Genomic DNA, 20,947 nt, shown 5'->3' on the forward strand with positions numbered 1-20,947 from the left:
TTTTTTGATGGAGGAGAGGAAGTGAAGGACATTATACCCAAGAAAAGAAACAATGCTGCCATTATAAAGGGTAACTATGGATTGACTGAATGCATAAGCAGCCTGAAATATACATTTCCTAACCAATTCTCCAAAAAACATCACCATCATACCACTCAAAGAGCTGTTTGTTATTTGCTATGAATAAACAACTTTAAACTTTGAAATGAACATCGGAAGATAATTCTGTAAGAAGTGTGCATCGCATAAGACAGTTGGGTGATTTTGTTATTCTTTGTGCTACACATCTAATCATTTATACAGAACAAACATGACGGGATCAAAGAGGATCTACAACAGGTCAAGATTAAATTCAGGAATATTTTTCACACGGGTGGTATTTCGATAAAATGTTGACTATGATGTACAAATGAGCAGAAGTGGGCAGGGCGCCCAAACATTGTAAGAGTAGCACTACTTGGTCATATTTTCACTAAAATAAAAGTAAAAAGTAGCCATTCAAGAAATGACTCACAACTAAAAATGTATTTGGTAAAAAGGCTACTGATGTGCTGAGTAACTGCTGCACTTACTACTAATGATCATAACATCTGATTTTTTTTTTTTTTTAATTATGCAAAGTTACACGACATACAAAGTTAAATCCAAATTCTTGTGTTTTAAAGAATATAAAAAAGAAAATAAACTACAATAATTACACAATAACAATTTTAGGATGAGGAAATACTTTTCAAAATATACTTTGCTGTTATAAAACATTTAATCAACACTTAGGCAAGGGAAGTTTATTTATATAGCACAATTCAGTACAAAGAGAATTCAAAGACCTTACATAAATGAAACCATAAAAGACAAGGAAAAACAGAAGAAAAGCAACTAAAGATAAAAAATAAAAAACAAAAACATGATTGAAGTTGGTAGTAAAGGAAATAAAACAGTTGACAAAGAAATGAATGAAACCTCAAAACTTTAACAGTCAAATGCGGCTCTACTTTTGTACTACTAACACTGTTATGTATATCGGTTAGAATATGGTAAGTTACTATATTTCCATTTAGCAGATAGAAAATAACATGAAGAAAATGAAGCTTGGGTACAAAATAAAAGCCTAGCTTAAACATAAACTGTAGGTGTGTGTATCTCTGGTTTATATTTTGGTTTAGAAAATACTTTTCACTGAGTGGAGCAACTAATGATGGGTAGAGTAACCAAGGATTATATATTTAAGTAAGAGGAATGATAATTTATCATATTTTTTTACTCAACTAAAAAGTAAAACTTGATGTTGTTCATTCTTCTGTGGCCGGTAAAGGTGACGAAAATCTATTATTTTAATTCCAAATATACACTTCTGATGGTGTGGCAAAAAGTGGCTTTACAAATATTTCTAGCATCTCCAACTGCATACAGGAACAGACCACTAGCAGGGGAACTAAGTCCATCACATATCATCCGTGCAACGGTCAAGTTCTATGTTTATGTATTTTGCAGACAGTTTTATCCATAGCATATTACAAAGTACGCCTTAGAGTGAAGGGACTTGCCTTAAGACTCACACATGAGCAGCTCATTCCCCCCAGCGGGGATTCAAACCCAGGGCTGCCTGTGTGTTAGTCAGATCACTGACCATTTAAGCTAGCCAGCCGCTAAGGCTTCATCTTGAGACCCAACGGTATTTTTATGAGCTAACTTTATTGACAAAACCTTTGCTTCTTTATCAGCCATTTCTCTGATCCCCTCGGCACAGCAATAGGAACCTTTTCCACGTAGATAATTACTAAGTTGATAAAGGTATAGGCTGCCATGATAATGTTAAACAATGATAGTCCTTGACTGAGTGGCAGTATGTATCAGCAGTATTATAATTCAGACTAATAAAAAAAACAGCAACACTCAGATAAGAAACACACAAACAGACTGATTTCTGATCACCGTGACCGCTGATAGATAAGGCACCAGGAATAACTAAGCCTGGTGTGGAGCAGGCTAGCTGCAAATGATAAATCATCACGGTGACTTATGTGTTACTGCTTTTGTAGAACAGTGTTAAGACTTAATTCAACCAGTATACCTGTAAAATCCTGATGGTGGTTTAGGAGTTATGGGTTCATCCTGTCCTGGTGGTCAGAGGGCCCGCTGGAACCGATGGTATGGCATCCTTGGCTCTGTTAGTCTGCCGCAGGGCAGCTGTGGCCACAATGTAGCGTACCACCATTAGAGTTTGACTGACTGAATATAGTGTAATTTATTGAGGCATCGTACATTGGTAGATGTTTTTTTTCTTCCAAAATTTGTCATTTTGAAATTATGGGATTCATTTTTACTTATTTTTATTACTCAAAATACCTGAGCAAGCTTTAAACCAAGCAGTTTTTTCTTCTTACTAAAGTAGATTAATCTAATTCCTATAAACCACTCTCTCTGTATCTGTTTGCAGACATTTGATATTAGAATGCTTGAAGGTAGGTGGTGGCATAGAATTGATTTGCAGGATATATTATTTGCCATCAAATTTCATTTGGGAACAGGGGTTCAAAAAATAATTGTAATTTAGGCCTCATTCAACTTTGGGCTGGCCCTAACAAAACCACGAAAAGTGACTGATAATCTGAACATATGATACAAAATGTCTGAGATATATGCGAACCAAAACCATACACCAAACCAATAAGGTAATTTCAATTCAATTCAATTTAGTTTATTTCTATAGCGCCAATTCACAACACGTCATCTCACGTCACTTTACAGTTCGCCAGATCATGCAGTCAAATTGATTCAGAGTTTTCTATCTAAGGAAAACCAGTTGATTGGATCGACTAATTGACTCAGATCCCTCACACTAAGCATGCTTGTAGTGACTGTGGAGAGGAAAAACTCCCTTTTAACAGGAAGAAACCTCCAGCAGAACCAGGCTCAGTGTGAGCTGCCATCTGCCGAGGCCGACTGGGGTTCAAGGAGACAGAAGCAGAGATACAAAAAGCAGCTGTAAAAGGCTGGCCGGTCCAGGAAACACACAGCCAGGCAGATGAGCTCCGAGCCAGCTCCCATGCCAGAGGATGAAGAGGGTACATCCAGCCAGAAAAACAGGACTACACTGAAAAATAAGCCTATTTCCAACATCTATGAACAAAGGGGTTGATGGCAGCAAGACAGCTGATATTTCTCTCCAGGGTGGTTTCACAGCCAAACAGGAACATATGAGGCAAAGCTACTATGAGAAAAGGCAGAGAGAGCAGAACGTTAGAGACTGAACTGATAGATTCTGCAGAGTGGAAGAATAGAGATAGACTTAAGCAAAATGATGAAATGGGGGTCCCTATGTCCTCCAGAAGTCTAGGCCTATAGCAGCATAACTATAGAGATAGCTCAGGATAGCCTCAGGCGCCCCAACTATAAGCTTTTTCAAAAAGGAAAGTTTTAAGACTAAAAGATCTGACTCCCATTCTATTTTCTTTTTTCTTTTTTTTTTTTTTCTTTTAGAAATTCTAGGAAAGACTGCAGATTGAGGGTGAAGTGCTCTGTTAGTAACATAAGGAACAATCAGATCTCTGATATAAAATGGGGCTTGGCCATTTAAGGCTTTATATGCCAGAAGGAGGATTTTAAATTCTATTCTTGATTTTACAGGAAGCCAATGAAGAGAAGCCAGGATAGGAGAGATCTCTATTTTTAATTTTCTCTGTTTTTAATTTTCATCAGAACTCTGGCTGCAGCATTTTGGATCAGCTGAAGACTTTTAACTACAGCTTGTGGACTTCCTGATAGCAAAGAATTACAATAGTCCAGCCTTGAAGTAACAAATGCATGGACTAGTTTCTAAGCATCAATCCTGGACAGGATATTTCTAAGACCTCTTTGATATGGGATTTAAATGACAGATTCTGATAAAAAAATAACACCAAATTATTTTACTTTATTCTCTGAAATCAGTTTAATCCCATCCAAATGAAGTGACTGACTGATCAGCTTCTTTTCCAAAGACTCTGGTCCAAAGACGATAACTTCTGTTTTGTCTGCATTCAGAAGGAGAAAGTGAAGAGTCAGAAATTCAGAGCCTGGAAAGCTGTAATATGAGCTGAAGAGCAGGACTTCCCACTTCCTGCAAACGAAGCATGACACAGTGCTGACTGTTGATCTCCACTTTAAATGAGGTAAAAGGTGCCTGCTATGAAACCTGAAATAATCAAGAAGAAGCAACACCTATCATATATATTTTTTAAATATTTTACTAACTTTAGTTACCAACTCAATTTATAGGCTGTTTATCCTATTTTTAGATTTAAAAAAAAACTTGTTTTGTACACAAAAGCTTAAAAATGTCGCCTCTTAAAGTGAAATGAACCGATCGGGCCTGGCTGATTAATGGATCATTAAAAATGACCCATGCGCATCTATCGCAGCAGCAGTTCCTGTCAAATCTCTGCTGCTCGGGTTAATCATCTGCTGCTTATCGCGTACTTAGTACTTGAGCGTGGAGTTTGGAGTCTGCCCTCCCCTTAGATAAAGCAGAACACCAGAGGTTTGGGCTCGCTCTGCCTTTTTTTGGTCCTTTTTCTTGGAGCCACCTGGGCTGCTGTGTGGGTTTGGATCACCTGGCTGCAGGGAGAGGAGGACGCATAATGTTGGTTCGGGCTGTGTTTTGGATTTGCGCGGTCACCTGTGTCACAGCTTCCACCAAAGGTGAGTTCACGGGTAGTTGGGATGTTCAGATGCCAGCAATTTAAGCCTGATGCTTTTTAAATGACTCCTGAAGGAGATTGCTTGTGAGATGAAGGTTCTTTTTTTGTTTCAACCCACCCAAACATTTGGTTTGTAGTTTTAGTCTTGAATGTTTTACACTTTTTCTGTAGAGAACTTCTAAGCTGTTATAACTATCCTGAAAATCATTTAAGTTTTATGAGCTTTATATTTTTGAATCTGGATTTTGGGTAAAGTTAATGAATGAAGGAATGAACAATCTTCTCTGGTAATCACCATCTCATCTATAGAGAAGGATTTCATCCCTGAGAAGAGCAGAGAGAGCAATACTGAGAAGCAGAAGGAAGGAAACAGCAAAAAGTAGAATATTACCCTAAACTGTGGTTTAGTTTGGAAATCCATAAAACAATTCATGCAGTTGATGCAACAAACTGCCCCTGACATTTATTTGGTGTAACTGAGCTGAGCTCAGGCGACCGGTGATGAAATCAAAAAGTGACACGTCAGTGTGTCTTCCCTCATGGCTGAATGTCACATCTATCAGCAGGGTTGTCATTAATGGAGCAAACAAGATTACTATCTCCGTTCACCTAAACACACCCAGTTCAATGATTAAATCACTTCAGCTCCTTGTCCCCTTCAGAAAAAGTAGAGGTGAGAGGAAAAAAATAATAAGGACCCTTAAAATTACACGCCTGATTAGAAACCAATCCCAGAATTAGTATGTTTTAAATTTTCAGTGAACAAAGGATTTAACCTCTGAAAGAGAAACGCAAAAAAGAATGACAGTTTTGGAGGAAATAAAACCTGTCAAAAAAATCCCAAAAACATAAATATACAAAACATACCATACTCAATGATCCATTGAAAGATCTTCATTGATATTAGTGCAAATAAATCCTCTTCTTATAATGCTGCTCAGTTTTGGTGATGAGTCCATGTTTTGAGGTTGAAAAGGCTACTTGTCATCACCCTTATCTTTATCTCCTTTAGAGGATTCTCTTACCAAGCCCCTCCATAACATTCACATCACTTCCTGTGAGAACAAACATGCTCAAATTATTGGATTACTTTCCATCTAAGCCTAGTGCATCAATATGACATTTGGGTTTCCTCTCCAAAAATGAACTGGCTGATAGGGTTTTTATTTATTTATTAAGGGCATTCCAATGGTCCCATCTTTACACTGATAATGCAAAGTATCCAATGAGTCTTAGAGCTTATTGCTCGACTGTTAGCCAACTCAAGTAAATGCATAAAAATATAACTTAATTCTGAGAAAGTAACCCAGTTAAGCTACATTTATTTGCCTAGTGTTTGATATACGATCCGAAAAGAGGAAATTAAGAAGGAATTTGAATCAACTGACTCTCTTTTCCAAACTTGGAACATTATTATGAGTGAAAGTTTTGAAAACCTGAATTGTGAGTAAAATTAACTAGTTCCGCTTTTTAAACCTCTCAAAAGTTGTAGAAGATGACCTTACTGTTTTGTCAGACTTCTTTCTCCTCCTGGAATTTACTCCTTTTCTATCAAAATTATTTCAAAACATTAGTGGCTAAAAAGCATAAATTTCTAAGAACAAAAAGGACTCAACTTTCCTTTAATTAGTTACACTGCAAACTAATATATCCACAGTGAAATGAGTAAAGCTAGGAGTTGCAATATAGCGTCCACTTATTTTGAATTTCTTTCAAGCTGCATTTCCTGTTTTTTCAGGTGATGCTGCTGCTGCTGCTGGACCAAGACTCCATAACAACCAGCTGTATAAATTCAGCTACACCACTGAGCTCCTGCTGGACAAGGCTCGGGGGTCAAAGGAGGGCAGCGCCGGCTACAGAATCTCAAGCGATGTGAACATTAACCTAGTTTGGAGAGATCCAAGCAACAAGGAGGACCAGTTGATTCAGTTAGCTGTATGTGCAGCAAATATTACAATTATGCCTTTTAAAAGATAGAATAATAATACCATTTATGGCCCATCAGATGTCCACGCAGCAAAGTGAAACATAAATGAGATTTGCTTTCATGTTGCTAAAAGAGGTTCCTCTCTTCAAACAGATCTCAAACGTGAGGATTGAGCCGGCGTCTCAGGGGTCAGAGAAGAACAACATCCTTCATGGATCCACAACCGAAAGCATCTTGGGGAAATCTAAACTTGCAGCTCTGACAAAACCTTTCCTGGTACACCTGAAAAATGGAAAGGTGACGCACTAACACTCATAGCATCTGTCATTACAGTACAGGAGTTTTTTTTTCATAGATATAACACAACTTTTATTAGCATTATAAATTTTTTTTTCTCCCTCTGTTAAAGTGATGATGCTGGCGAAGGAAACCTGTGCGTGTGTTTATCAAAGGTCAACTGGTTCAAAAGATCAATGTCTGAATTTCCGAATGAGTCAGAGTAAAAGATACGCTGTAGGTGGATGAAAGAATATCTGGCTGAAGTGAAATACTAGTAGAGATGCTGTCAGTGTCTCTGATAACAAGTTGATAAAAATATTAAGGGAATCTACTGTGGAAAAGATTTGAAAAATATTTGAGCTTAGAATACATTGATCAATACAATCAATCTAATTGATTCTGGATCAGTTTTTTTTTCTAGATCTGCAGATTCCTTTTAGTTTCCCAAATCTAACATTTTCCATGAGAAACAACTTAAAGTGACACAGACTGCTTCACTTCTGCCTTTAAGTTATCTTCACTCTCTCTGAGTCCTAATGTGTCCTATAAATACTCCCTCCCTGAACAGCTCCTTATTTATGTGCTTATTCTGACTTCATTTTAAACTGAAAAAAGCTTTTTGTGTGATTTTTTTAAAGCTTTTTGTAACAATGCCCACCCTCTTTTAAGAGCCTTGTCTTAATGACCTTCATGATCCATAATTTTATTTGACTTCTAAGAATCCACATGTCCACTTTGATTGCTGTCTGATTTAATAGTTTACCTTTTAAGGTTGAGATTATATTTTTGTTTTATTTTCCCTTTAAAAGCAACCTAGATGGCCTTGTGGCTTTCTTTTCAAATCAGTATTTTTAAGCTGCATATATCTTCTTTTAAATTCACTGGAGGTTTTTTGAAGGACTAAACACTAATTCGTTTTTACATGCCCACACTTTTAACCAAAGAAAAATAGTTGAATTTCTGTCATTAGCTAATTTCATTTAGGATGTACATTGAACTTTGCTGCAGATGGCTTTTGCTTCTCCTTCTACTCAGAGTATTACTAAATAAAAATGAGTTCTCCAGAGTAAATGAACATTATTGAAGGTACTAAAGAAGGATATTGTCATATTTATTATCTAAATACTGGTTAGAAAAATGCTTATAGTCCTCAGTAAGCTCCTATAAACCTTTGAAAATCAGTTTCAATGAAATTATCAGGCAAAGCTTTCCTACAACCTAGCAAGCAGCATGTTCTTTCACCAAACTGTGGCACTTTATAATAATTTAATAAAAGAATCTGACATCTCTTCTACTTGTCCAAAGTAAAGATTGTATAGAACTGGTTTACATGTTTGCTCTTAAGGAGATTTTAGTTTTGTTCTTCAGTGAATGAAGACAAACGAGTTTCCACTGGTGTTGATGGATTATTTATACCAGTGTCATGAAGGGTAAGGAATAACACACAGTAGCAGCAGACAGCCTATTTATGGAGGTCCTATCTGATTTTGTGGCCGAGTACCAAAAATAAATATCATACTGTAAAGGAAACATTGAAGGGTGATGTAATTGGCTGCTTTCTGCATTCATGACTGGGACACTGTGTAACACTGAGCTAAACTGAACCACTGTTTGCAGTGACTTAAAAAAAAAAAAAAGATGAGCTGTAGTCTACATATACTCAGTCTAAAGGAACTTTAAGGAACTCACTATATGTTTATGTTTAATTTAGTCACTAATAGTGGCGTAGCCAGAAACCTTATTTAGGGGTGACCGAAAAAAGATTCAATCTATACTGTTCCAAGGGGAAAATGAATAAGAAAAACATCTGTATTTTCCAAATAAATACAAGCTGGTTTTTCCTGAAGCCACTTCTAATAAATAAGGGCATATATTTACATATATCAATGCTGTCTGAATGAAAGGTATATTTCAGCTTTGATTTTTCAGAGATAAACTGAACACTATGCTTTTTAGAAATAATTAATATTGGCATATACTAATACCTCAATTAACTTAACTTATTTCTAATTACATTGAAGATTCCTACATAACCTGCAGATAAATACAATTTTCTGTTCAAAGCAGAAGTACTAGTTCTGAAAAACATGCATACTGTATTCATCATCTTAAATATTACTATATATATATATATATATATATATATATATATATATATATATATATATATATAATTTGTTAGAATATTCCACTTGAGGGTATTATTGCTACCAGCAAGTCTGATTTAGAGGGGAACTGCTTGTGAATTATGTTCATATAGGACCAACTGGTAGGGGTGGCCAATGATGCAGTAAGGGTCGTCACGGCAACACCTGGCCCCCATCTAGCCCTGTCCCTGCTCTCTAGACAAAACATATTTCTATTAAAGTACAGCATATGATTGAGGCCAAATAACATTTTGTACAGCATTTGGTCGACTTGTACAATTTAGTAGATTTGGGTCTAGTAGACTGGAAATGTTTTAAATATTTTTTATATAACTAATACTTGAATTACACTTTTTTTTTGCCTGACTCAGAAAATTATTCTAAATAAAAGAACAGTAATTTCATTTTCAAGTTACTTATAACTCTTTAATACATATTCTTATCCTCTGTTAGTAGTACAGCAGTGACCTTCTTTCTTTCATAATTAACTCAGAATGACTCATACGGTAGTTACAGGTACTAATACTGTAGTACAGCCTCTGTTTTGATCTAGACTCCAGAGAATAACATATAATGTGACTAACGTCAGATTTCATAGCTATGCACGTGTTTGTGAGCAAAAACGTACCGATTGAAACTGACACCCCGGACGCCTTTAGTAAAAGCTGCTTTGCTCACCTGCTAATTTATTTATAGGTCAATGTTTTACTAACTCTATTATTTCAAAGCATAATCTTATGTTTTAACTGTCCTCTTTCTTTTTAAACATCCAACGCAGACAAAAGCATTCTACTCCTACTGGTCAGAACCTTCAACCATTAGGAATCTAAAAAGAGGCATCACCAGCTTGTTGCAGTTTCAGATCCATACTGGAAAGGTTGTTGAGGTGAATTGCACTGCCGTTCTTATATCACAGATGACCATTTTGTTTTTAGGCTTTTTAGCCAGTAAACAAACTCAAACCATGTCTCCAAATAGAATGATGTGTCCGGGAGATGTACAGTTCAGTATAAAGCAGCAGAAGGACAAGTTACAAGAACCAAATTCCTGGAGACATGTAAGACTTCAGAGACGGGATTCACCACTCATAGTACGGTTAGTCAGCATCCTGATCAACTCTTTGTCTTATAAAATTGATTCTTGGTTGGTTACGGCTTGTTTATTTTCTTTGATTTCTCGTCTCATGCAGGTGTTGGGTGTCAGCAGGAAGTCCAGTTCTGTTACAGTGTTTAAACTTGAAGATGGTTTCATTAAATCCGCCGTGGCTGAAGAAACTCACTCTCTGGCTGTTAGCGCTCGTCGTTCCACCGCTGCTAAAATTGTTTCCAGGTAATTGGGTTTTTCAAATTGATCTACTTGAAATCAGATGTAATATAACAGGAGGTTAACTAATTTTAGTTAGTTTTAAAATTGTCTAAAAATTGTGTCTGATCAGTCCTGTTGTGGTGTGACTGGAAATTAAATAAGTGAATTGGTGTTTCCCAGGCAAACCCTGCTGCTGGTTGGGAAAGAGGCTGGACCAATGGAGATGGCTGGGAAAGATGTTGCTGGGGTTGTTAAGTCCATTGATGACAAACTGGCAGCTGTTGGGATTGTTCCTGAGAAGCTGAAAACCCAGTGCAAAGGCTGTCCAACTGTGAGCTTATTTTATATATATATATTTCACACCATTAATCTTTAATCATGTTGGGTTTTTAAGTACTATAGTGTTGCCTGTTTGTTCTTTTATTTGACTTCTGTGAATAAGAGACTTCAAATTTTTCCTTAAAGGAAAGATACCATGTTTTAAAACCAAAAAACCTAGGAGCCTTGAGATACTTGCTCCCTGACTTTCCTGCTTATTAAAGATATTCATGAACTTCTTGCATGGAAATAAAGGTCAGCACAATTGAAAAGACAATATATGCAAATAATACAAACATATCCTTTAGCAGCCCCTCAAAAAGCTTTTTCTAGACATATCCTAGCTTAAATGTTGACGGCAACAGAGCGGTGCAAAACATTATGGTTCTCCTTCGATGCCAATCCTGCCCTTTTCTCCATTAGTTGATTATGAGAACAAGTCTGGATGACTAAATAACTTTTATCGCACTGTTTTATTAATCAAAGTGTATTTTTGTATTTGAAATGCTAACTGAAGATGATATGTCCTCTAACCCTTCTCTGCCCCCTCCCCAGCTCTTCGAACATTGGCAGGTGGTGCAGAAGCAGCTGGAGCCAGCGAGCCTGTCCAAAGCCACAGCCCCTCGCAGCTTCCTGGGCTTCATCCAGAGCATAAGGAAGGCGTCCAAGGATGAGATCCTTAAAGTGCTGAAAAGTGCCAGCAAGACCACCCTGTAAACCAGATACTCCTTCCTTTTATAGATTTGATTTCCCTGCTTTTTCACACTTGCTGATCATTTCACTCTTTTATGATTCACCATTTCGATGCTCTTCCAGATTGCTTGTTGCTTTAACTACCTTCCTCCTCTGACAGGCCTCAGGTGGTAGATGCAGTGACGTCTTCCCAGACGCCGGCATCTCTGGACGCCATGCTGGAATTTCTTAATTTCACAGATGCAAAGGGTTTGGTTCTGCAGGAGCGTTTTCTCTATGCATGTGGCTTTGCCTCACATCCAAATGAGAAAATGCTCACCGCTCTGCTGGTAAGTTTGGCAAACTTACCAGTACGCTTAATGTGTTGTCACATTAAACTGTGGATTCAGTTTAGTTTTGAAAAATGCAATAAGAATTAGCTGAAAACATCAACCTCAGGGTGTTTTCTTTTATCACTTAATGCTCCCTTTTCCCTAAATTTGGAATAGAGAATTTATTTTTAGTTGTATTAAACATTAATAGAATTAATTATTCAGCATCATTTAAAAAAAGGAATCCTGTTGATTTTACTAAAATTCTGTTATGTTACAACCCCAAACAAAATATATTCTGTTTATTTGAATTCTGCAGACGGGGTTGTAAATGGCTGTGACTCGAAGACCAAATAAGTTATTTTTCATTTAAAATATTTCAAATAAAGAAATGACTGAACATCCTTTTGTTGCACATTAAACTGTATCAGGCCCATACATCCCCCTAATAACTCCTAACAGCTTCCCTATAAAAAGCATCTCCACAGCATAATGCAGCCAGCACCATGTTTTACAGTGAGGTGGGTGTTTTCAGTGTATTTAGTGTATTTTTTTTTCAGTGTGGCATAAAATGAAATTTTGTTCTCATATGTCTAAAGCAGCCCTTCTATATGTTTACTGGGCATGTTTTCTTTTTTTTTTTAAATAGGACAAATGTGCATTTTGTTTTTGTTTTTCTTTTCTGGTTTGCTTTAACAATGCCTTGATGCCATTTTATATTAAAGCTTATTTTAGGAGTTTAGCTTTTGCTCTATCTTTTTATTACTAATTAGAAATTTTACTATACTAATAAGATGACCTATAGGGGATAATTATGTGTTAGATAAATTCTAATGGGACTTTCTTATGCGTGATTTTTCTTCATTTATTTTAGAGGGCCCTGAATAGAATTGCCGCCCCTTTTTCTTATAACGTTATTAGCAAATTTATTTGAAATCTTATAATCTTTTTCTTCCTCTTTGTAAATACCATCTTATTTTTGGTCTACCATATTAAAGTCCATTAAAAAGTATCAAAGTTTATTATGAATAAAACTGAAACAATCGAAGGTTTATGGTAAAAGCTAAAAGATGTGCTGTACTTTTAATTGAACTGCAACAATGATCTGTGTCTTTACAGAACATTGCTAAAGGAAAGATTGGATCTACAGAGATCAAAGAATCAGTGGTGATTATTATGGGAGCTCTGGTGCACAAGTTGTGTCTGAAAGGAAGCTGTGATTTACCGGTGAGTCATCAGTATGATTCATCTTAGAGATGCTTTGGAGATTAAATTAATTTGAACATGTTTCCCTTTCAGACAGTGGTGCAGGTGAAGAACATGATTCTAGAGGGTCCTGAAAGCACAAACGTTGAGTCTGAGGTCCAGATGTACCTTCTGGCACTGAAGAACTCTTTGCTCCCTGAGGCAATTCCCATTCTCACCAGGTTTGCAGAGTCAGAGGTGGGATCTTACAGCACCATCGCCCTTACGGCACTGCAGCGATATGATGTCCACCTCATCACCCCTGAGGTAAACCACACCAAACATCCCAACTCATTTAATACGTACAGTATCACTCCTATATGCAGGTAGACAGACAAATCCCAAACTTTATTTGACTTCCAGGTCAAACAGACAGTGAACAGGGTTTACCACCAGAACAGGCGGATCTATGAGAAGAATGTGAGAGCTGCTGCTGCTGACGTGATCCTCAGTAGCAACCCCTCATACATGGAGGTAAAAAATCTACTCCTGTCCATCGGAGACCTGCCACATGAAATGAACAAGTACATGCTGTCGAAGATCCAGGACATCCTCCGCTTCCAAATGCCTGCCAGGTGTTTCCTACAGTAATCCCAGAATAACAAAATTGAGAAATAAATCCATCAGACATAAAAATAAACTAATATACATAGAATTGTAATACACACACCATTATAAAGTCTTATAACATGAACTTATTTCATGTTTTTCTGCAGCAAAACTATACGTCAAGCTTTGAAGGACATGATTTCCCATAACTATGATCGCTTCGCTAAAGTTGGGTCCTCCTCTTCATACTCAGGATTCATGACCAGTAAGTAGCAGGGGGGGATTTTCATTTAGAAAAATTGGAATGCAGATCAGTGCAATATTATCCTTAACCCTTACATGTGTCCCCATTTTTTTTTTAAACTGTAATATTTTACTGATAATATTATACTATAAACAAACAAAATTCAGTCCTGGGCTTTTTTTTTTTTATAGCAGCATGTATTTGTATATATAAGCCAACACAGTAAGCACTAACATTGTCCTTCTTAATGGCGATGCTGGCTTTTATTAACCAGGTACCAGATTAAAGGTTAAAAGAACACTCCATGCTTTTTAGATTAAAAGCTCTAACAAAGTTTAAGAAATTGTGTATCTGGTTCAACTATAATCAATTACACTTTTGTCGCAATATTCCATATAAAATATGACTTAAATACTTTAATACGTTTGTTTTTAACGTGAGAAAAGAGGTAAAAAATCTTTTTTTAGTTTTGCAATGCAGTACATTTACCAGTGATAAAATTTCTACAGGCCACAAACAGATGAAAAGCGGCTCTGGAAAATCAAAGCTGGCAGAATTGGCACCACTTTAACACATTATAATGGGATATTTTATGTTCTTCCTATTGTTAAACCCGCAGAATCCCGTGATGTGACTTCCACGTACAGTTTGGACATTCTGTACTCAGGATCTGGGATCCTTCGCAGAAGCAACATGAACATTTATGGTTCAAGTCAAGGTTCAATGCTACATGGACTGCAGGTGCTTGCACAAGAACACAAGTTTTTTTTATGTTGTTTTCTTTTTTTGTGTACTAAATGTAATGCCATTCCTTTTGTCTTTCAGGTGGCGATTGAGGCTCAGGGTCTGGAGACTCTAATCGCTGCCACTCCTGATGAGGGGGAGGAGGACCTGGAGTCATTTGCTGGTATGTCAGCCCTGCTGTTCGATGTTCAGCTGCGACCAGTCACGTTCTTCAAGGGTTACAGTGACCTCATGTCCAAAATGTTCTCGATGACTGGGGAGCCCATGAACGTGGTGAAGGGACTCATCCTGCTCACGGATCACTCTGAGGTACACGGCTTGACAGTGGAGTGTTTTTGTCATTTTAAGGCTAAAATCTTTCCTAAATATTTATTGAAAACCAACTTACCCTGTGTATGGGTCATTATTTCCTTTCAAACTGTTTCAATTAGACTGTGGTTGCATATGATTTAATAAGCACGTTAGCAGAGGCAGATCAGAACAGGCTTTCATACTCCATCCTTAACATGTGCACCATAAAGTCTTTTAATTTTCTGATATGGTGAAGGTATATCCAGCTTCTCTCACCACAGTGTTGGTATGTCTGTGTCAAGCCTCCAGCAGCTTTAGGATTTAAGGGAACTGTGTCTTCAGGACTGAATACCGTCGCTTTAACGGGTTGATGAAGCCATTCTTATCTTATTTCTGTATGAGAGCTTATCCATTTGGATGTCTGTGCCCTTTCTGTTACAGCACCTGCTAAAGAGAGGGATTAAATGTATGCAGTTAACACTAGTTGGGCAAATGTCAGTCACACCAAGTTAAATAGTGATGTCTTAGTTCTGGTCACATATATTGACACCTCAGGTGAAAGTATGGGGAAAAGGCAGCCTTTATTTCCAGTGTCATAACCAAAAATCTTCATCGTATTTACTTTGTAGGCCTAATCCCACTTTTTCACATAAACTGACACATATAAAAATAAGTGTTGACATTGCTGCTGTTAAAGCCTTCTACAAAATCCCAGTTCTTACTATGAAAAGTTTGAGCATACAGACAGGGAATTTTTCCATTCTCCTTTGAACAATCTCTCTGAATCACACTGGTTCCTACCTACTGCTATCAATCGGATTCAGGTTTGAAATGTGGGATTCCATGGAGGGAGAACGCTTTTGTCTCCAGTGCATTATTTCTGCATTGATTTACCCATTTGTTTGGCATCATTATAAAATGGAAAGATCCTTAATGACCCATATTTATTTTTTTAATGTTTTTTTTTACTTCATCGTATTTCAACAAATTTCTTTAGGAATGCATTCTAAAAATAATCACATGTCCAAATTATCCCACTGCACTGCTTCACAATAGAACGATAGGACACAGAAGGCTTTTCTTTTCTGGCATTACTCCCAAACAACCACTGGGTATAAGGTGGGTGTATCACTCTTCTCAGCTTTTCAACAGAAGTTTGGTTTTAGGCCATTGTTATTATTATTATTTATTATTATTATTATTATTATTTGACAAATTTTTTTTTTTTTTTTAAAGGGACTGTTAGGGCTATTAAGCTTAAATTCAATCTGGAATACTCTTATCAGCTACACTTGAACCACCTGTCATATCCCTCATTCAGCTCCAGCCAATCAACTTGGGAGCCGCACCTTTTCAAAAGTCATTGTGTTTCATCTTTCAAGATCCCCTTCATTTACCTCCTGGCCTAGCCTCTATCTCCCGCATGCAAGCAAATTTTCGCCCACCTTCACCCAATCTCCATCCACATTCTCAGTCCCACTCACTCTCTGGCTTGTTCCACCATCAGTGTCCGGGCCCCGGGGGGAAGACTATTCTAATCCTTTTCTAGGTTACTCATCCAAGCATATATTGATTCACAGCATCATCTTCTGTCAGGGCCTGGGCGCCAAACACATCATTTTGTTTATGTCTTTATCTGCTTCTGTCAGCACATGGCCGCTAACACTGAGCCTGGTTCCGCTGGACGTTTCTTCCTGTTAAAATTGATTTTTTTCTCGCCGCCATCTCTATATGCAGTGTGAGGGATTGCAGAGTCCATCAGCTGCTTTTTCTTGGATAGAAATACTTTAGACTTAGACAGATTTATCATTTAGTATACACAAGTGTAAACAAAACAAAATTTCGTTTAAAACAGCTCTCTAGATAATTTCATTTTTTTAAAGTCAACCCTGAAAAAGGAAACAACAATTGTTGTTGAGCTGCTACTACTGCCTCCAGCTCCTGAAGCACTCGCTTCTCCTGGCTCAGGGGAGGAAGAGGACGATGATGACTTTTGATTGTGTTACCGCTATAAATAAATGTTATATTTTCTAATTGCAACTTTTCTTTGTGTGAGTCTCTCCAGGTTGAATTCATTGGTAGCTCCTCTTCTCATGCTTTAACTATCAAAAACTTATACCGGTAATACTGTGATGGGAAAACATATTTTACACTCTATTCCTGTCAGGCCTCTAGTTAATGACTGTTGTTGTGAGCTTCTTTTGTTTCCTTTACTACACAAAAGTATTCACTCTAGAGCACCTGCTAGACCAGGCTAGATGTGCGTCTTTTCTAACTGACTCCTCAGAAGCTGTTTTTCAGTTTTAGACATTTTGGTATGAAGCTTGACTCTTTTAGGTCAAGGTTATTTCAAAAATCTTTCAGATTGTGGAAACTGTCTACTTGTCTGTGAGAATCCATCCCTGTGGTTCTAAGTAGATGGGAAAATCCTGTTTGACCTGAAGATGCAGAAACCTTGGTAAAGACTGTATGTTCTCCCTTGCAAGGATTAATAAATGCTGCTTGAATGAAGAACACAGATCTAATTTAATGTTAATATAAGACTTTTTTATTCTGATAACATTACAGAGCCGATCTCATTATTTATATGTAATAGAGACCACTGAGGTTTAAATGATTTTTGTTGTCCTGCAGGTCATCCAGCTTCAGTCAGGCCTGAAGGCGAGTGCAGAGTTTCAAGGAGGCTTAGCCATTGACATTTCTGGAGGGATGGAGATAAGCCTGTGGTACAGAGAGTCAAAGACCAGCGTCAATAACAGGTACCGGGCAAAGACAATAATAAAAACTACTTGCATCATCAGTGAATAGGTCAAACATCTGCTATGTTGTATGTGTGTGAGTCCTGGCCAAAGTGCAGTCAGAAATGTATGGATTAACTCTCTAAGTCAAAGAAATACTATATGTGCAATATGACGTAAGGCACTTGCAGGTCAAAGGGCTTGTTGACGTTTAGGCAATTCTTAGAAAACAATCTTGGTGCCTTGAAAGGGAGATAATTTTAGAAGGATTTCTGTTGATGGATTTATCTGAAATTTAGCAGGTCTATAAAGACGGTCTGATTCATACCTTCCACCGGCACTCTGGGCATGCTCCAGGATCGTGCTTTACGCACAGATCCTTTGTCTTGTGCCGGCAACGTCGGTTGTGTCTGCTTCTCTATTTTAAAATCATTACAGTCAGCGCAGATGGCTCCTGGCATCCGGTGATGAAACAAGGCTTAAGGGGAACACAAAAAGAATCTAAACCTTGAAATAGAGTTTCAGGGCTGGGCTGAATCATGTTACTGTGGAAGCTACATTCAGGTTTAGTTGATGTGCTGAATTCCTAACGACCAGTAGTTGAGTTTTCTGAAAGGCTGAATTCTCTGCAACCTTTGAGAGAGTCACTAAAACAGGATGTGACTGCAGTTATGTAGAATTTCCCTGAATCTTTCCAAATGTCCTGAGTCACATTGGACTCGAAGATAATTTCTGTGAATGCAAATGGCAGAGGGCAGGTTAACTGACCAGCATAGTTGTACCTCTTCAATGCTGATTATAGGCTGAATGGCTATCTATAGGGAAGGACCAAACCACAGTGGTATTTTGACCGAGGATTGCCTCCAAAGGCCTAGATAGACAGGTTTGGTTTTGCTTGCATTGTAATTTTGAAAACATTGTTGCAACTTCATCGTTGAACTTTGTTTGGTTTTGTAAACCAAAATGCTTTAGAAACAAGAAGAATAAGCAAGATATGGTTTAGGTATTTGATGGTTCCCTGCACACAGTTTGGACCTTATTCACACAACCAATTAAGTCCTGTCTGTCTGAGGTCACTTGTAGACAATGATTGTGTAATCAGTCTATAGACTTTTTTTTATTTTTTTTACAGCCTAATAGGCATCGGCATTCAAGTTAAGAGCCGTCAATTTAAAAATGGGTTTTATTGCTGCTTTAAACCGAAACAAAGAGCATATTATCTTGTAGACCTTCTACAACTTCAGGCGTGCAACTAGTTTATTGAAAAACAAACAATTGAAATTGTTAATGAATAGTTTTTACTGACAGTTTTAATTATATTTTACATGTCAATTATTTTGGATAGAAAGCTGGTTGACTTGTTTGTTCGGGAAGCTTATTTTTTTCCCCCTCATAAAATAAATCAAGATTTGAAGGTACTTTTTGTATTTTTTTTGGATTAATGTTCGATTTTTGAAATGAAACATTTGTGTCTTGTCAAATGTGACAAAAAATAAAAACGATAAAGATATCTGATGGGGCAAATTATTATTAATAACTCTGTAAATGTCCTGTCTGCAGAAATCTGAACGTGCATGTTTATTTAACATAAAAACAACAAATCTTTTAATCTTTCTCAGATGAAACTTTAAATTTTTTTAAATTATTTTTTTTAAAGAAAAATTAGGAATGAGGTTATTTATTAACCCAGTCTGTTAATTTCCTGAACCACGCTGACCGTGCGATCCTTTGGTTTTCTTTCCAGAGCGGCATTGGTTGTCACCGGCAACGTAACGGTGGACATGGACTTTTTAAGAGCAGGTTTGGAGGTCAGCTTTGAGACAGAAGCCTCATTGGATTTCATCACTACAGTCCAGTTCTCTGAATACCCCTTCCTGGTGTGCATGCAGATGGACAAGGCTACTTTCCCTGTCAGGTTAGGATCAACTGAAAACCAATTAATCCTCTTTTAGCTAACAAAAGCTGTAACTTACCTCAGATTTTTTTCCCCCTCTCTTAGTGAATACTTTACCAGGTATGAGAGCTTGCCATCGGGGAAAAGCATTAAATCACGAAAGGGTAAAAAGCAACTTGTGCCTGGCTCTGAGTTCCCTCTCCATCAGGAGAACTCCAACATGTGCAAAAGGGTGTTTGAATCCAGCTGGTAGAGAGGCCATCATGATGACTTGACTACAAAAAGTGTAAACTGCTTTCAGAGGCCGCTGTCACAGGCCAACATGGAAAAAGTTTGTTTAAAGGGGAAAAAAAGAAATGATGCTTTTAGCAACATAAGCAACGTTTACATTCTGTGAGTATTTAAGGGGGTGCTGGTCATTTTGACCCTTCAGCATTTCATGCCTTCATGTTTTTAGCCGTTTTGTTTCCAAATTTCTGATTTGAATATGAAAATAATTCATTTTGTTTTATACCTTACCTTACCATACCTTATTTGTACCTCTTTAGGATTTCTCACATTAGGTAACAAAAATATAGGATTATTCATCTACATAATTCATAATAAGTTCTGAAATAGCATGCTAAACGGATTTACAATTATTAGGTTCTTCCTACAAAATAATTTCTTTACAGATTCAAACAGAAAGAGGTTGGTAGGATATGGCTATAAATTGAAGTTATGATTTGATGAAGGGGCAAAATGAGCAAGGGTTATATTAAAAAAAAAACATTTGAAGGCATTCATTTTATGTTTTGTTTTTTCAGAAATTGGGAACTTTTGCATTAGTATTTTTGGATTTCTATGAAAATTGTATTTATAATGGGCACATAGAATAAAGCATATTTTGTTCTGTGTGTACTTAGCATGCATAGTATTGTTATCCCCAAAACCCCTAATAAAGCTGCAGTACCGAAGAACTTGTAAATATTGGTAAAAGGAAAATATGCATTATAAGATTTCAGGACCAAAAATATTATTTTCCACTGTGATATTGTATTTCCCTGTGATATTGTATTTTTTAAAATTAATTTCCAAATGAAAATGAACAGTTTATCCCAAAATGTTGCTGTGCCCTAAAACACAAATGTGAAATTAATAATATTCTGCAAATGTGATAATTCTGTTTGTTTTAATCTAGATGTTAATACTAATACTTATTTAATTATTGGTACATTGTTTACTTTGTACTTGCAAGATTTGGGATGTAAGTTAAATGCAGCTTAAATTGCGAAAAAAAAACAATTAACAGTTGGATTTCCTGTTTTGTTTGTTGTTTGTTTGCTTTTCAACATTTGTGGCTGATGTGGCTCTTGATTTTAGAGATTTGTCTCCTAATGGTGGTTGCCATTGTTATAATTTGGCTAATATTATTAGTCGATGAAAAAAAAAATATGTTCATAAAACTTTAATTTAAGCTTTTCATATTTGGCGCTGAGCTAGAACAATAAAAACGTTCCAAAGTATTCATATGAAAAGAACATTATGACATGTATGTATGTATATGTATATGTATATGTATATGTATATGTATATGTATGTAT

The 20,947-nt window shown here is 36.9% G+C and overlaps 1 protein-coding gene across 2 annotated transcripts; it reads left to right on the top strand.

The window, feature by feature from the left end:
• The first annotated feature begins 4,170 nt into the window (after positions 1 to 4,170).
• On the top strand, positions 4,171 to 20,752 carry mttp (microsomal triglyceride transfer protein). 2 transcript variants are annotated; one of them, XM_015394934.1, is made up of 18 exons: positions 4,171 to 4,684; positions 6,419 to 6,614; positions 6,760 to 6,903; positions 9,811 to 9,918; positions 10,011 to 10,127; positions 10,222 to 10,361; positions 10,518 to 10,668; positions 11,211 to 11,368; positions 11,509 to 11,677; positions 12,779 to 12,886; positions 12,959 to 13,171; positions 13,268 to 13,479; positions 13,621 to 13,718; positions 14,317 to 14,438; positions 14,523 to 14,750; positions 17,367 to 17,491; positions 19,215 to 19,385; positions 19,470 to 20,752. In XM_015394934.1, the coding sequence occupies exons 1-18, from the start codon at positions 4,620 to 4,622 to the stop codon at positions 19,615 to 19,617; spliced, it is 2,673 nt and encodes an 890-aa protein (XP_015250420.1). In that variant the 5' UTR covers positions 4,171 to 4,619; the 3' UTR covers positions 19,618 to 20,752. The 2 variants fall into 2 exon arrangements, with proteins under 2 accessions (XP_015250420.1, XP_015250421.1); XM_015394935.1 differs by having other exon boundaries at positions 4,172 to 4,680; positions 6,418 to 6,614; positions 19,470 to 19,617.
• Positions 20,753 to 20,947: the final 195 nt, after the last annotated feature.

The sequence above is a fragment of the Cyprinodon variegatus genome, unplaced genomic scaffold (assembly GCF_000732505.1).
Source record: "Cyprinodon variegatus isolate N-32 unplaced genomic scaffold, C_variegatus-1.0 Scaffold715, whole genome shotgun sequence".
Taxonomy (NCBI): domain Eukaryota; kingdom Metazoa; phylum Chordata; class Actinopteri; order Cyprinodontiformes; family Cyprinodontidae; genus Cyprinodon; species Cyprinodon variegatus.